The sequence below is a fragment of the Mirounga angustirostris genome, unplaced genomic scaffold (genome assembly GCF_029215605.1).
Source record: "Mirounga angustirostris isolate CCGP_5_RB_7025 unplaced genomic scaffold, mMirAng1.0.hap1 SCAF_15, whole genome shotgun sequence".
Classification (NCBI taxonomy): domain Eukaryota; kingdom Metazoa; phylum Chordata; class Mammalia; order Carnivora; family Phocidae; genus Mirounga; species Mirounga angustirostris.
The window spans coordinates 80,088,435-80,105,151 of record NW_026991723.1 but is presented as its reverse complement, the minus strand read 5'-3'; the positions used below and the strand labels follow the sequence as shown (position 1 = coordinate 80,105,151).

The window sequence follows — 16,717 nt, the reverse complement described above, 5'->3', positions numbered from 1 at the left end:
TAAGCTGGCCCCATTTCCCTCACTGACCCCCTCTGTCCTCTCTGCCCCTGCCTTTCTCCTCCCCAACACTTCCCTCTCTGCCTGGCTGTCAAACTCTTTGTCACGAGTGGCCTTGCCTTGTTCGTTCTTACTACTGGACCTATGCACTCGCTTTTCCTGCTGCCTGGATTGCCTTCCCTTCTCCCCTGTGCCTTATTAACGCCTCTTATTTTTCAGGTCTTGCTTAGATTTCAGTAGGAAGCCTTTGCTGACATATCCCCATCCCCACCTGGGCCCTCTGTGCTCTTCCAGCCACCCCCACCCATCACTGACCCCATCTCAGCCCTTATTTACCTCCCAGAGTTTTTTGTTTTTTTTTTTTAAGATTTTATTTATTTATTTGAGAGAGGGAGAGCATGTGCACAAGGAGGGGGAGGGGCAGAGGGAGATAGAGAAGCAGACCCCTGCTGAGCATGGACCCCCAATGCAGGACCCTGAGCCGAAGGCAGACACTTAACTGACTGAGCCACCCAGGCGCCCCTACCTTACTGAGTTTTATTTACTGACGCTGTTCAGTAGAAATATAACGTGAGCCACATATGTATTTTAAACTTTTTTAGGAGCCACAATGAAAAAGTAAAAAACAGGTGAAATTAATTTTAATAATATATTTGACTTAACCCAATATTTCCATATATTATCATTCTAAGTTGCAAACAATAAAAAATTATTAATGAAATATTTCAGTCTTTTTTACCTTGCACTTTGAAACCTGGTATGCATTTTTACACTTATAAGCACTTCTTGATTTGGATTTACCACATTTCAGGTGCTCAACAGGTGCACGTGGCTGGTGGTTCCTGCATTGGATGGTGCACATACAACTGTAACGTGCCTGTCTCCCTAATTAGACTCTGACCTGTTGGAGAGCAGGGGCTGCGTTTTGTTCATCTTTGTAACGCCAGTTCCTAACCTGGTATGAGGCACATAAATGGGAGGTGACGGTATTATCCCCTTTTTACAGGTGAGCACACTGAGGCTCGGAGAGGTGAAGTGAATGGTCTGGGATTCCGTAAAAAAGTACACGATCAAGCCAAGATTTACTTTATTTATTTATTTATTTTTATTATTTAGATTTTAGTAGTTGACATTTGTGCAATATTGGTTTCTGGAGTAGACTTCAGTGACTCATCGCTTACATACAACACCCAGTGCTCATCGTAACAAGTGCGCTCCTTAATGCCCGTCCCCCATCTAGCCCATCCCCCACCCACCTCCCTCCATCAATCCCCAGTTTGGTTTCTATCAGTTACGAGTCTCTTATTCGAGCCAGGATTTAAATCCAGCCTTACTGACTCCAAAGCCTGGCCCTCGGTACCTGTCCTGCCTTCCAAATAGCTCTCTGAACCCGAGCTGAGAGGCCTCTGGGAGGATTGTAGGGCTGTTGGCACTGGAACTGGCCCTTCAAGAGTGGCAGAAATGTCCTGCGTGAGACAGGTTCTCCATTAGAGGGTCACAGTGGAAGAGAAAAATCCCTGGAATAAAATCATCTCTTTTTATACTAATATGAGCACCCTTCTGCTTGGTAATTTCCAAGCCCCAGTTTTAGAGACTAAACGGGAAGTCCAGTTTGTCCCCAGACCTTTGTTGAATCAGGTCGATATGCGTCATTCTCTCCAAACTTGATCACCTTTGGGTGCCCCAAAGCGCTCCAGGCCTGTGAGAGTCAGGCTCAGATGCCAGGCCTGGGAAGCTCGCCCAAGCTAAGGCCCTTTACTAAGTCCTGCTTGGTGGTTTTGGAAGAACCTGTGCTTTGTACTCAGGACGACTGGGTCTGAATCCTGCTTCAGCCACTTACTGGCCGGGTTGCTTTAGTAATTCACTCAACCCTTCTGAGCCTGTTTCTCTTCAGTGATAATACCTACTTACCGGGTGACTATGTGGATGGAGCAAAGTTGTATGTATTCTGTGCCTGACACCAGCTGGGGGTGCATGAAATGTTAGCTGTTTTTGTTCTGTTGTTACGGTGTTGCATGGTTTCCTGGACAAAATCCTCGGTGCCCACAACCCTGGATTTGTCCCTTTGTTTTCATGCCGAGGGTTCTGCCTCTGCCTAACTGTGACCTTCTGAAGGCCTGGGCCCAGGTTTGTTCGTCCATGCGTTCCTCCAGTGCATGGCCATTAAGTGCTTGGGTAAATGAGGGGTAGACCGAAAGGAAATGATTTCCTGCAAGTTTGTATACAGTCGTACATTGTCAGGCAAAGAATGCCTTCATGGACTTTTGTAGAAGGAGGTTGAGAAAGAGGATGGTGGAATGAAATTTTGGTGAAGGTTTGAAGGCTTGATCCAGGGCTGAGCTTGGATCAGGGGTACCTCTAGGCTTGAAGTTTGAGGAATGTGTTCCCAGTCACCAGTATAAGCTTTAATGAGGGAGGGGAGCATGGCTCGCTTGTTCCCCACTGTATCTTTAGACCTAGAACCATGTCTGGCACATAACATAGTAGAGGATCAACAAATATTTGTTGAATGAGTCAATTTTGTTCAGTCTCTAAAAAGATAAATGCCATGTAAATACAGGCTCCATATTTATTAGTGAAATGCTTTGTAATCACTCTGAGAAAGTGCACACACAGAGTGTCAATTGGTATAGTCCTTCTGGAAGACAATTTGGTATTAAAAATATGCCCAGGTGTGTTTTTTAAAAACAGCTTTATTGAAATATAATTTGTATGCCATAAAGTTCACCCATACTATTCAGTGATTTTTTAGTATATTTACAGAGTTGTGCAATCATCACCATAATCTCATTTTGGGATACTTTCATCTCTAAGAAAGAAACCCTGTGTCCATTAGCAGTCACTCCTGGTCTTAGCTTGGCTACTGTAACAAAAATGTCATAGACTGTGGCTGATTTATAGATGACAGAATGTATTTCTCCCAGTTCCGGAGACTGGAAGTCCAAGATCAGTGTGCCAGCATGGTTGAGTTCTGGTGAGAGCCCTCTTGTGGGTTACAGACCGCTAACTTCTCATTGTTTCCTCTTATGGTGGAGAGCAGAGAGAGGAAGCAGCTCTCTTGTAACCCTTGTAAGGGCACTAATCCCATTCATGGGGGCTCCACCCTCCGGCCCTCATCTAATCTTAATTACCTCCCAAAGACCCCACTTCCTAATACCATCACTTGGGAGGGGGAGTAGGGTTTCAACCTAGGAATTCTGGGGGGACACAAACATTAATAACACTAGCTATTACTCCGGCCCTCTTACGCCCCCAGCCCTAGGCAACCACAGTCTACTTTTTGTCCGTGGATTTACCTGTTCTGGACATTTCATATAAATGGAATCTTATAATATGTGGTCATTTGTGAGGTTCATCCATGTGGTAGTATGTCCATGACATACTTCATTCCTTTTTATGGCCAAATCATACTCCGTTGTATACATGTACCATGTTTTGTTTATTCATTCATTGGCTGATGACATTTGGTTTTTTTCCTGCTTTTTTGGCTATTATGAATAATGTTGCTATAGACGTTTCTTCATGTGTAAGTTTTTGTGTGGACGTGTGTTGTCCTTTCTCGGTATAGACCTGGGGGTAGAACTGCTGGGTCATATGCTAACTCTGTGTATGTTTGACATCTTGAGGAACTGCCCAACACTTTTTACACTCCTTCCAGCAGTGGATGAGGGTTCTTCTATCTTCACAGCCTTGTCAACTCTTGTTATTGTCTGTCATTTTGATTGTGGCCAGCCTCGGGGGTGTGACATGGTATCTCCTTATGATACTGGTTTGTATTTCCCTAATGACTAATGATGTTCAACATTTTTCTTGTGTTTCTATAGCCGTTTGTGTACAGTTGATCCTTGAACAACACAGGGTTAGGGGTGTGATGTCCCGCGCACTGGAAAATCCACGTGTGGCTTTTGACTCCTCCCCCCCCGCCCAAACTTAACCACTAGCCTATTGTTAACCGAGAGCCTGATTCATAAATAGTGGATTAACACATATTTTGTGTGTTAAATGTATTACATACTGTATTCTTATAGTAAAGGAAGCTAGAGAAGAGAAAATGTTATTAAGAAAATCAGTAGGAAGAGAAGATACATTTACGGTACTGTATGGTATTTATTGAGAAAAACATCTGCATGTAAGTGGACCCGTGCAGTTCCACTCATGTCGCTCAAGGGTCCACTGTATTTTCAAATCCTTTGCCCAATAAAAATATGTGAATATGTTTTGACCCAGCAATTCCCCTTCCTGTTTTCTTAAAGAAATTCTCATGCACGTGCACAGGGAGACCTGTATGAGGATATTCATAAAGCATTGTTTATAAAAGGAACAACTTGGAAACAAATTGAATTACCATCAGGGGATCTGGTAAATACACATCCTTTCAAAAGTGAATTTCAGACTGATGCATTGGCAGCTCGTGAAATTCAATTTCGTAGGTTGCAACCAGAATTTTAAAAAATGTAATAGTACAGAATAGAAAGCATTTCAAGAATTAAGGGGGATACATTTCCTTCTCTGGGTTGTGGTCAGTCAAGTTTGAAAAACACTGCTCTAGAATGCTTTGTGGGAGTTAAAAACATGAAGGTAGATCTATTTGTACTGTCATGAAAACATCTTTGGGACACATTAAGTAAAGAAAAGATGCTGCAGAATAGTATATACAGTTTGAATGCATTTTTTTTTAAGATTTCATTTATTTATTTGAGAGAGAGAATGAGAGAGAGAGAGAGAGAGAGAGCACATGAGAGGGGGGAGGGTCAGAGGGAGAAGCAGACTCCCTGCCGAGCAGGGAGCCCGATGCGGGACTCGATCCTGGGACTCCAGGATCATGACCTGAGCCGGAGGCAGTTGCTTAACCAACTGAGCCACCCAGGAGCCCCGCATTTGTTTTGTTTTTAAGCCACAAAATAAAACTGTGTCCCTATATCTGTAAATACATAGAAAAAATCCTAGAAGGATACATGTCTTGCTGACAATAGTGGCTACCTGTTAGGAGGCTACTATGGGAGTGAGGAGTAGTCAAGAACTTTAGGCTTGTCTGTATTTTTTTTCCTCCCACTCCCTTCACCCATTTGCCCCTTCCCTTCTAGCAACCACCAGTTTGGTCTCTGTGTTTATGAGTCTGTTTCTGCTTTTTTGTTTGTTTTGTTTTTTTAGATTCTCTATGTAAATGAAATCATATGGTATTTGTCTTTCTCTGACTTATTTAACCCAACATAGTACCCTCTAGGTCCATCCATGTTGTTACAGATGGCAAGATCTCATTCTTTTACATGGCTGAGTAATATTCCATTGTATGTATATGCCACATCTTTATCCATTTGTCTGTCGATGGACCTTTGGGTTGTTTCTTTATCTTGGCTATTGTAAATAATTCTGTGATGACACAGGGGTGCATATCTTTTCAAATTAATGTTTTCATTTTCGTTGGGTAAATGCCTAGTAGTGGACTTACTGGATTATCTGGTAATTCTAGTTTTAATTTTTTGAGGAAACTCCATACTGTTTTCCACAGTGGCTGCACCAGTCTGCATTCCCATCAACAGTGCAAGAGGGTTCCTTTTTCTCCACATCCTCGCCAGCACTTGTTGTTTCTTATCTTTGTGAGTCTAGCCATTCTGACAGGTGTGAGGTGATACCTCATTGTGGTTTTGATTTGCATTTCCCTGTTGATGAGTGATGTTGCGCATCTCTTCATGTGTCTTTTGGCCATCTGTATGCCTTATTTTGTCTGTGTTTTTTGTATTTATGTATTTCTTTACTAATTAAGAATAAATAACATAGTGAAAAATGAGTTGTTAAAAGACAGACAGAAGTGCACTTGGTATAATTGTTTTCTGAATGTGGTGCCCAGTTCCAGCCACGGCTCCCCCAGCACTTTACCAGTGAAGCACTTAGTCCTCTAGGCCTTCCTGGGGCTTGTGGTGCGAATGGACACGGCTGCTGTCGCCCACAGCACAAAAGTGATTGTGCCTTAAGAGGGTGAGGTGGTGAAGCGCAGGCGAGTGTCGCTTCATTCCCTCACCACATAGTTGACAAAAAGCAGCCTCGGTGAGGGTGCTCTGTGCCGATCACTGGAAATCCTCTGCCTTGGTTCATTTGGACCTTACCACGTTCCCCTGGAGGAAGGCGAGAGGGGCACTGGGGTGGGGGGTGGGAGTGTAGAGATTAAGAGCATGGGCTTTGAAATCAGGCCAGCTCGGGTCTTTCAGCTTTCTAACTTTTCTGAGTTTCTGTTTTCCTTGTTTTTTTTTTTTTTTTTTTTTTTTTTTTAAAGCAGCATTTAAAAACCACCACCTACTACAGAAGGGCCGTGGTGAGGCTACAGCGGGAGGCTGCCTGTCCTGAGCCTGGTGCCTGTTCCCCGTGGGTGCCCCACATGCTAGCTTGTTAGGATTATGCTGTATTTGGCTTGTGGGGAAACTGGTGCTGATTAGGTGCCACGTTCATCTAGGAGCTTTGGGTGGCCCCGGGCACAGGTTAGCGAGTGGAATGGACCCTGAGAAACCTGGATTTTGATCTCTGCGTGGCTGAGAACCCTTGTGATTTTGAGCCAAGAGGTTCCTTCCCCTTTTGGGCCTTTGTCTCCCCCATCGATAAAATTCTACCCAAGCCCTCTGCTTTTGCTTGCATAGTTCTCATTTCTAGTGGGGCTCCTTGAAACCCCAACCTCAGTCCCAAAGCTAAGAGCGAATGATCCGAGTGGGACGAGGGAGCTACTTAAAGCTGGAGGGTGGCTGGAACCTACAGGAGATTGCAGATGACAGAGATTCATAGCATTATAAAAGTGGGTAGGTAAAGCCCAAATGGAAATTTGGCAGGAACCAGGCAGGAACTTCTGCATTAAATAGTGGTTTCTTTTCATAAATGGGATGTCAGCTGTCATTTTTCAAACTTCATTGTTTGCCTCTTGGAAACTTGTCTAAGACCAAATTCTTTGGCTTAGCCTGCCATGTAGTTTTCCAGTGTGGTTGATCTTGGCTTGAGTCATTGATGGGCCATCTCAGCCAATGGTAGTTAGTGGCTGTGGTGGAGAGAACCCCAGGTCGGGAATGTACAGACCAGACTGTTGGCTAAGCTTGACCAGTAAGCTGGTGTGGGACTTTGGGCCTCGGCCACTATCTGCAAAAGGTGCTGGTTGAACTTGATTTTAATTTTTAATATTCAATTTAGAGAATGGAGTTTGTTCTTCTAGTGATGGTTATTAGAGAAAATGAAGAAGTATAGAAAATTAAAAAACAGGAAAATATCTCTCATTTTCCTACAAATGATGATTTTTTAATATTTCCTTTGTCTTCTTATGGATGCATAGCCCACCTAGTTTCCAAGAAGGATTTGAGGTGACTTTAGTGTACATGTATTTTTTTTTCATAGTTGAAGGCATAGTCTACTGAAGTTTTTTTTCACTTCTCTTTATAGCAGACATATTATGTCATCATTCTCTTGATGTTGGAATCTTATGATATCCAATTTTTTGCTTGGTTCTGATCACAAAGGTCCATTCCCAACTCCAGAATTTGGCGATCAGGCAGAATTGTCCTCAGTACAGGATGGATTTGGATTTAGAAACATGGAGAGAGCAAACTGCCGGGAAGTCAAGCTGAGCGTCCACCAGCTCTTCGTTTACAGCTTGGGACAGGAAGGCATTATTGGAGGTTAGACAGAAAAGGCTTGGGTTCTGGACTTGGTTGTCCACTTAACTGCCATGTGACTCTGGCCAGGCTGCTGAAATTATCAGCACCCTAGTGCCTCCCTTTGAAAATGCAAGGACTCTCGGGGCACGGGCAGCTCTCACGACGGAAAATCTTTTATAAATTTACAAAGCGCTGGATGTTTCCCGGTGACAGTAATATTTTGCTCCCATTTATGGAGTGCCCACAGTGTGCCAGGTGCCTTGCTGGGCCCTTTGTGTCTTTGATTGCCAGGGACTTACGAAGTAGCTGCTGTTCGCCTTTTAGGGATGGAGGAGGTGGGGCTGGGAGAGGTATACGGCAGAGCTTAGAACAGAATGCAGCGCCCTGGCTTCTGTGTCACGCCACACCTCCTGTTACGTTTAGTTTTCTGTCAGTGTCTCCAGATCCTCATGTAACCTATTTTTATAATTCAAGCAGTAAAATTTCTTGGATCAGGGGATGTTGCATTTTTGTGTGACATTTTTAAAGCATCTGAATTGGTGCCACGTTCTTGGAAGCTTAATTTTTGGTTGTGGTAGGCGTATTAATAATGACAGTAATAGTAAAGACAGAAACAGTAGATAACCACTTATTGAGTGCTTACTACGTGCTAAGTGTCATAAACATTAACGCGTTTAATCTTCACAGGGAGAGGGTGGTATCTGCATGTAACAGGTAAAGCGAGACTCAGAAACGTCATTAGCTTATGGTGTCTCTGCACCTAGTATGTATACGGTCCACAGAACACTTGAGGTCCGAATGAATGAATGAATGACCATCCTTACTGAAGCTCACTCAGCTGTTAAGGGTTAGAGCCCCAAAGCCTGAGTTCTTCACCCTTGCGCTGTATGTCTCCCAGGTAGCTCAGCTGTGTGTTGTTGCTTGTTGCCTGTGGCCTGATGATTGTCAAGGGCAGTCCAGGCAGTCCTCACAGTCTCTGTTGTCCAAACACTAACTCATGTCTTCCTGCCTGTGCTCTCTCCTAGTGGCCTTGTTCCCAATTTACCAGACGAAGTGGATGGCATCAGCCGCATTGCTGGTTTGGGAGATGGTGGTAAGTACACAGAGCCGGGCATTCTCTTGACCGTGGGGGCCTTTAGGCCTTGAGCCCAGGACTGGGCTTTGAAGTCCCTGGGGCCCAGAGCCTACCCTGGCATGGCCAGGTGCTCTCCGTAGGTGCTCAGTGTTTTATGTACCTAGTGAATTGCTGTTTACCTCCTTTCATAAACACTGGCGTGGAGGAATTGATGTCCTTTAGGCCATATTCCATGAGCTTTATTTTTTGCTACCAGGCTCGGAGAGATTCAGCCAGTGTTCGCTGACCTGGGCGGCTGCCTGGGGGCTGGGCGTTGAAGGCAGTGGGTCAGGCCCGGAGGATCTGCTGGTCTCGGCGCTGAGTGGCTGGCGGCCCCCCGTGCTGCTGAGCGTCTGTGTACCGAGGCCTTCCTGGCAGGCTGCTGCGTTCCATTTGCTGGTCAAGGCCCAGCATTCCTACACGGGCCTGCCCTTTGGAGACAAATAGTTGGTTAGACCACAGGAGACGGCGCTGAGTAAATAAGCAGTCTATTGTGTTTAAGCTGGATTAGGAGGAGACTTTCTGTGGGGCAGTTTGGCTTTTGCTAAGCATTCTTCATAATTTTTGTTTCTGAAAGAAGCGAATGCTCTCGTAAGTGTCTATAGTGAAGGAAGTGCTAATAATTTGCCTTGTTAAAATATCTCAGAGATATTTTGACTTGTGTTTTTTTTTCTCTTCTCCAAAGTGAGGAGATGTGCAGAAGGAAGAAGTTGTTTTTTTTTTTTTTTTTAAAGATTTTATTTATTTATTCATGAGAGACAGAGAGAGAGAAGCAGAGGGAGAAGCAGGCTCCCAAGGAGCAGGGAGCCCGATGCGGGACTCGATCCCAGGACCCTGGGATCATGACCTGAGCCGAAGGCAGACGCTTAACCGTCTGAGCCACCCAGGCGCCCCAGAAGGAAGAAGTTTTGAGAACAGACAATATCAGTGTCCTGAGGTTTATTTCTGGAGAATATTTTAACTTATAGGCCACCCTCAGGTTTTCCTTCAGAGCCTGTTAACTTCTACCTTAACACAAAATCCAGCAGTTTTTGTTCTTCCTGTACACAGGCAGTTAGAAGTGGAAAATTGATAGGACTGCTCTTTGCTTCAGCCCATAGCGTACGTTGCTTTGTGCCAAGCCCTGGGGTAAGTGCTGGGATTCAACCTTGAACATGGCTACGACCCAGTCTGGAAGACAGAGAGTTCAACAAAGAAATGTCATGATAAATCATATGATTGATGTGATGAGCAAAGAAAAAAGGGGCTGTGAGTGGGGGTGAGAGGGAGCTGGGCCAGGCAGTGAAGGGGGGCAGGGGGAGGAGTGCCCCGGTGTGAGGGAGCTGGGTCAGGCACGAGTTTCTTAAAACACTGATATTGGAGCTGAGACTTGAGGAATGAGTAGGACCTAGGTAGGGACGCAGGCGTAGGTGACAGAGCATGGCCTGTCTGAGAACCAGGAAAACAAGCCTGTGTGCCCTTTGCCTGGTACACAGGGCTCTTGACAATCTGCCCCTGCCCACCTCCTGAGCCCTTTTGTGCTCAGTGGTTTCTGAAGGCCACGCCTACCTCTGGGCCTTTGCTTGTGAAGTTTCTTCTTCCTTTTCCCTTCCTCTGTTCTACTGCCTCTTTAAGACTCAGCTCAAAGCTCACCAACGTCTTGGTTCTCCCCAGCCCCACTTCTTGTGCTCTCCTCTCCGAGCTTACATATTTCACCTATTTCAGTTCATGTATTCCTGTTGGTGACTTTAAAACATCCAGGATCGGATCACTCCTCCCCTGCTTATCATCCTGCCACCTGCTCTAAGCCACCTTGGTCTCCAGTCTATTCTGACTGGTCCCCTGGTTTCCCTTTAAGTGCCCTTCAGTCTGTTCTCAGCGAGGCAGCCAGAGGGAGCCTGCAGAAACGTAAGTCCAGGCATGTTACCCCTTAGCTCTGAGCCCTCTGGCGGCTCCCCGTCCCAAGAAGAGCCTACAAGGCTGTGCGCCGTCTGTCCCCCAGCACCTCACGTACCTCCTCTCCTCCTCTCCCTTTGTTTATTGCTGGTTCTCACGTGCATGGGGCTTCTCCATTTGCTTTTCTCCTCAGGTCTGCCCAGCTGACACCTTCTCAGTGCGACCTTCCCAATTTGGCCCCCTGACTTAAAATTGCAATCTTCACCCACCTTGGACCTTTCCAGTCCTTAGCCACTTAAGTGTTCTCCATAGCCTTTCTCACCTTCTCACATCCTATGTAATTGTCCTGTTATTTTGCTCATTTCCATCTTCCCTCTTCTAGAAGATCAGCTCCTTTTGTTTCCTGATGTAGCCACATCTAGAATGGTTCCGGCCAGAGAGTAGGCCCTCAGTGCATATTTGTTGGAAGAATGGATTCATTCATTACTTCGTGCACATGCACCCAACACCTAAACAGTGCCAGGCACTTTGTGAACAAGGTGCCAGTTTGTTTACCCTCTTGTCTTGCCCCCTAGATCAGAGCCTTTTGGGCACAGGCTCACTGTCTCCTTCACTGTTCTTTCCCCAGCACCTAGCATGGTGCTTGGCACACAGTAGGTGTGTAATAAATGTTTGTTGGGAGAAAAGAACTGTGGAAAGCTTTGGGCATTGGCCAAGTGTGTAATCACCCTAAAGCAGGGATGGGCACTTTCCAACCTGCTGCCTGCATTTGAAAATAAACTTTTATGGGAACACAGCTTCCTTACTTATGAACTGTCTGTGGCTGTTTTTTGTGCTACAACAGAAGAGCTGACCAGTTGTGACAGATTTTAGGCTTTGGTTATGGTCTACAGAGCCTAAAATATTTATCGTCTGGCATTTTAAGAAAAAGCTTGCCAGCCCCAGTCAGTTAGATCTGCTTTAATCGCTGACGCATGAAGATGGTATTCTGCTCAGCAGAATAATTTTATGACGAGCACTAAGGATGTACATATCAGCACAGTTCGGCTGGGCCACATGCCCGGTGCAGTTTTTGGGTTCGTTCTCTGACACATTACACTGGGGCTACTTTAAGTAATTTGTAAATATTTGAAATATAATGGTTTAGAGCTTTCCCCAGACTCAAGTCAGTAAATCACAACAGACAGAAAGTGCCAGCAGAATACACTGTGGAAGTTGTTCATGTGTGTGTGTGTGTGGTTTTTTTTTTTTTTTTTAATTTTTTTCTTTTCTGGGCTCTATTCCCTAATAGGGATGCTGGGCAATTTGCATACCATGCCCTTTTCCTGTGTCTGTTTTACCTTTTTATAGTGCTCCCAAACGTGTCAGAAGAAACGGTGTCTCCCACCAGAGCACGGAACATGAAGGACTTTGAAAATGTAAGTGGAGATACCAAATCATCTTCCCTAACAAATCACGTCTGCTGCCACTGTCCAACCAGGCCCGGGGCGGGGAGGGGTGGGCAGCAGCATATTTCTCGACAAGTGTCGAAGCTGGATAATGCCAGAGTTGGGGGCAGTGATGTGTCTTGTGGGTGTTCCGTACCTACGCGGTCAGCCCTTTTGTACACGGGCCAGACACGGGTTCCGCCAGGATCAGCAGTTTCCAGCTTTGGGGAGTTTGGTGTCCTTCTGGTGTCCCGACCATGAGGATGTTCCCAGACCGCCCGGTGAGAGGAGCTAACATTTGCTGAAGGCTTCCCTGTAACGTAAGGAATGTTACTAATTGTCCCCATTTAATCCTTGCCAGAACTCTTTGAGATATTTTATATTATCCCCATTTTACAGATAAGAAATCATAAGCCTAGGAGAGACTTGTTTACAGTCACATAATACTCGGATGGCGGAGCCAGGATTGGAATCCAGGTTTTTAAGGATTCCAGAACCATTATTCTTCCCGCCGCCTTGTGCCACCGCCTTGTGCCACCACCTTGCCTTTTGTAGGCTTCATCTTTGTTGCAGTTGGAGGAGACGTGAGCAGTCTGTACCCAGGGCTGTGTACAGAGTGTCTGAGGACGGGTTACATGATGATGGATTTGCCTTCCATGCTTAGTGTCTTCCAGCATTGTGTCTTTCATTTGTTAGTGGAGGGGGCTTGTTGTCAAGGAACAGGAAAATGAGGTTATTTTCCCAATTCCAGTTCTCCGTAACAAGTTACCTGTTCAGTGCTCTCATTTATCATGGGAAGAATTAGACCCTTCTTCATTTGTAGCCAAATGAAATCCATACTATGCAAGACACAGGAGATATTTATCAGGGAGAAGATGGAGGACAGAGAGAAGGACGTTCCACAATTATGTTTCTCTCTCCCCAGTTGTCTTTACAGAACAGAGTGGTACTGTCTCCAGATTTAATTTAGAATACTCATTACTGCTAATAGTTATCTGCAAACCACCAGTGACCAATTGAAGAAATGACTTGTCAGATCTCTAATGGAAACAAGTAATTTCTGAGCTTTGAGTTGTTCTAATTTCAGCTGTACAACTCGATCTATGCTGTGGGGTCTGGGGCCTCAAACAAATGAGATTTGATTATTCCGCATCGTGTATAATTAAAACGTGCTCTGCTCTTAAATGGCTGTTTCTGTTTTATCATAAGAGTAATAATCGCTACTGTTTATTGAGCTCTTGCTCTGAGCTGGGCACTTTAAATGTTCAGCTCTTCATGTGCATTCCTTTAATATAAAAGCAGCTCCGCAAGATACAGAGTTATTTAATTTTTAAAGGGCACCATTTTGAATTTTATTTCTAGATGGAAAAACTTGACAGAATCTTAGAATGTTGGTTTCGCACTTTATCGCCTGCCTTTTGAACTGGGAAGTACCTGAGAATTGAATCCAACCCTCCTTATGTAGGTCGGAGACACTGAGGCCCAGCATGTGACAGGTGGGGCTGCTCTGGGAGGCGGTCTCTGCTGTTGGGGGACCACAGCCTCTGGAGCCAGCTGTCTGCGGGCTCACTTCTGCTGGGGGACCTTGGGCCAGTCACTTGATCTCTCTGTCCTCTGTGATCTGTGCGATCACAGTTTCTGCTTCTTTGGGCTGTGGTGGGCCCTGAATGGGTACGTGCGTGTGAAGTATGGGTAGGCTGAACACTGAGTTCATTCTGTGGGTTAGCTCTTTCTCCTCCTCACCGTTGTGACGTCCGCTCTTCTTTTTCTCTACTCTGCCACGGGAGTCAAGTCTCCCTTTTCTAGATGGGTTTCCAAGGACCTAAACACTGTTTTTCTTGAAGGCGAGAGGGAGCCTTCCACGCTGATATGTTTTAGGATTTATGTTTTTTCTTTATGACTGTAGTCCTTCAGCTGCTGTTTGGTTTTTATGGCATTAATATTTTTTACTGTAGCATTTTCCAGAGCAAATTCTGCTGTTGAAATTGAAATGACCAAGTGTTCTCAGTGTCTCCCTTTCAAGTCTTTATGAGTCACTGAAATATTCCATTTGGCCTGAGCTACTAAGTGCATGATCTTATGTAGAGGTGGTCTGAACTTTCTATGGGATACTTATAAGAAATGCTCTTGGCATTGAATGCTAATTTTAAAGTCAGCATGCATATTAAAGAGGGGCTGGAATACTTTTGATTTAAAGGGAAACTCATGATTCCTCTTTTTTTAAAAAATATTTTATTTATTTATTTGACAGAGAGAGACATAGCGAGAGCAGGAACACAAGCAGGGGGAGTGGGAGAGGGAGGGAGCCTGATGCGGGGCTCAATCCCAGGACCGTGGGATCATGACCTGAGCTGAAGGCAGACGCTTAATGACTGAGCCACCCAGGCGCCCCTACTCATGATTCCTCTTATGCTAGTCTCAGATGCTGGGAATCTGAACATCAGAGTCTGTTAGCTAATGTCTAGCAAGACATCAGCCTTCTTCTGGTTTTGTTCAGAGTTCATCCATTCATCGACAAATATTTTCGATATATGCCCTGTGCCAGGCTGTGTGCCCGGGACTAGAGAGTCTGCGGTAGATTAAGACCGGGTAAGTGTCCCTGTCGGGGCCTCACAGGCTGGTTGGGGAGATGGATAGGGAAATAGTGCAGTGACAGAGGTAAGTACAGAGTGCTGTGGGGCACAGAGGAGGGCTCTGAACCTGGCTTGGGAATTCAGGGAAGCCTCCCTGGAGGAAGCATTCCTCCAGTTGGGTCATCAGGGACAAGTAGGGATTAGCCAAGGTGAGAGGACCAAGAGAGCATCCCAGGCACAGGGACTCAATGTGGGCAAGGGCAGCAAGAGGAATGCTGGGCGCAAGGAGTTTAGGGGATTATAAGCTCCCTTTGGCTGGTAGGAGGACATGTCAGGGGTCCTGAGACAAGTGAGGCCGAAGAAGGCAGGGGTCGGGGGTCTTGTGTGTTATACTGCTTTGGTTGACCTTTTTCTTGAAGATGAAGGGTACCTGCTGGTGGATGTTAATCTGGGAGGGAAATGACCAGAATCATGCTTTTAAAAGACCCCAGGGTTGGTGCTGGGAGGAGGGAGCAGCGAGCCTGGTGGGGGCTGTGGGTGAAGGGCTGCTGCGTGGGGTGATGCTGGAGCACCGGGATGTGGTCAGGAGAGTCAGAAGGCGGGCAGGGTCCCAGATCTGGGGGAGCTCATCTTGTCCCTTCGTTGGACACGCAGGCACTCTGAAGCCCAGGGAGGGCGCCGACTTACCCAGGCTGGGAGGCAGGTCTTCTGCGTGGGCAGTCTTGCCTGCCACCCTCTGCTGTCCTGTGCAGGTCCTCTCTTTAGCATGTGAAGGCCACTTGCCTTCTTTTGGGTCTTTAGACTGATGATCTGTTGTCTCATATCCTCATTAGCTGAGGCGATAATCACCGGTAGGGCAGGCCTGAAGGGAGGACGCTGGCCAATCATTTTGGCCTTCAGTAGGAGCCTGTCTTACTAGTCCTTCCTAGCTGACGGTGTCGTGGGGGCTCCTGGACCCGCGGAGGTGTGGCAGAGGCAGCATTTCGTAAAGGGTTGTGCTGTCGTGGTGAGACCTGTTCTGGATGCTAGAGTCAATCGATTTCTCTCTCTCGCTCTCAGAATTTTTTGGGTGAGCGGGGAAGACTCAGAACCTGGATCAGCATATCAGTTCATGTAGTTATCTTTATCTGTACATAGAAGAGTTTAATTCTGGCTTTTTCTGTGACCTCTGGACAGAGAATGACATGGGTAGCTTTCCATCTCTGTCAGTACGGTGGATAGTGTTATTTAATGACCAGTAGTTCACAAAGACTTGTTATTAAAAGGGAGGGCTTGGGGGTACCTGGGTGGCTCAGTCATTAAGCGTCTGCCTTCGGCTCAGGTCACGATCCCAGGGTCCTGGGATCGAGCCCCGCCATCGGGCTCTCTGTGCAGTGGGAAGCCTGCTTCTCCCTCTCCCACTCCTCCTGCTTGTGTTCCCTCTCTTGCTGTCTCTCTCGCTGTCAAACAAATAAATAAAATCTTTAAAAAAAAAAAAAATAAAAGGGAGGGCTTGAAACATAGTTTATGTAATCTATTCCTGTGGGACATTCCAGGTTGTTTGTAATTTTTCACTCTTATGAAGCTTTGATGAGTATCCTTGTGCATATATCATCTTACAGTTCCAAGATAGGTCCTTAGGGTAAATTCTGCTGCTCTTGTCTCATACTCGCCTGCCCTGAGGTGCTGGTGTTCTCGTATCTGGGCGCTTAGTCCTTTTGTTGGCAATTCCTGGTCTCAGCTGAGGCAGTTGGTCAAATTTAGTGTTTTATCTAGGAGGTTTGCATCGCTAGATTTGTTCTGCGACCTCTGTGGTGAGTTACCAGAGAAGAACTCCCCTCATCCTCCACCCCTGCCCCATTGGTGCTGCCTGGGAAGCTTTGCAAGCACTGTGGTATACAGATACGACATGGACTGCAGAATGACTAGAATGGGGCTTTAGGTCTTGCTCTGCCGCTAACTGACCTATGAGCTTGGTTAAGTCGCTTCTAGAAGCCCATCTGTAAAGTGGGGCCAGTCCTGTCTTTGAGTCAGAGTGGTCCTGAGGGTTTGGGAAGCACCTCACATGATGCCTGGCACGTGGTGGATGCATAAATGCTGGTGTGTCCATTCTGACCTGAGGAC

At 45.9% G+C, this 16,717-nt stretch overlaps 1 protein-coding gene across 6 annotated transcripts in view; it reads left to right on the top strand.

Moving 5' to 3' along the window:
* Positions 1-16,717, top strand: part of CDK5RAP2 (CDK5 regulatory subunit associated protein 2) — a 172,035-nt gene that overhangs the window by 2,168 nt on the left and 153,150 nt on the right. For all 6 annotated transcript variants that reach the window (XM_045883023.3, XM_054509379.2, XM_054509378.2 and 3 more), the window contains exons 2-3: positions 8,651-8,718; positions 11,965-12,032. In XM_045883023.3, coding sequence (XP_045738979.2) covers positions 8,651-8,718; positions 11,965-12,032 — 136 coding nt within the window. The remainder of the gene's footprint in view (positions 1-8,650; positions 8,719-11,964; positions 12,033-16,717) is intronic.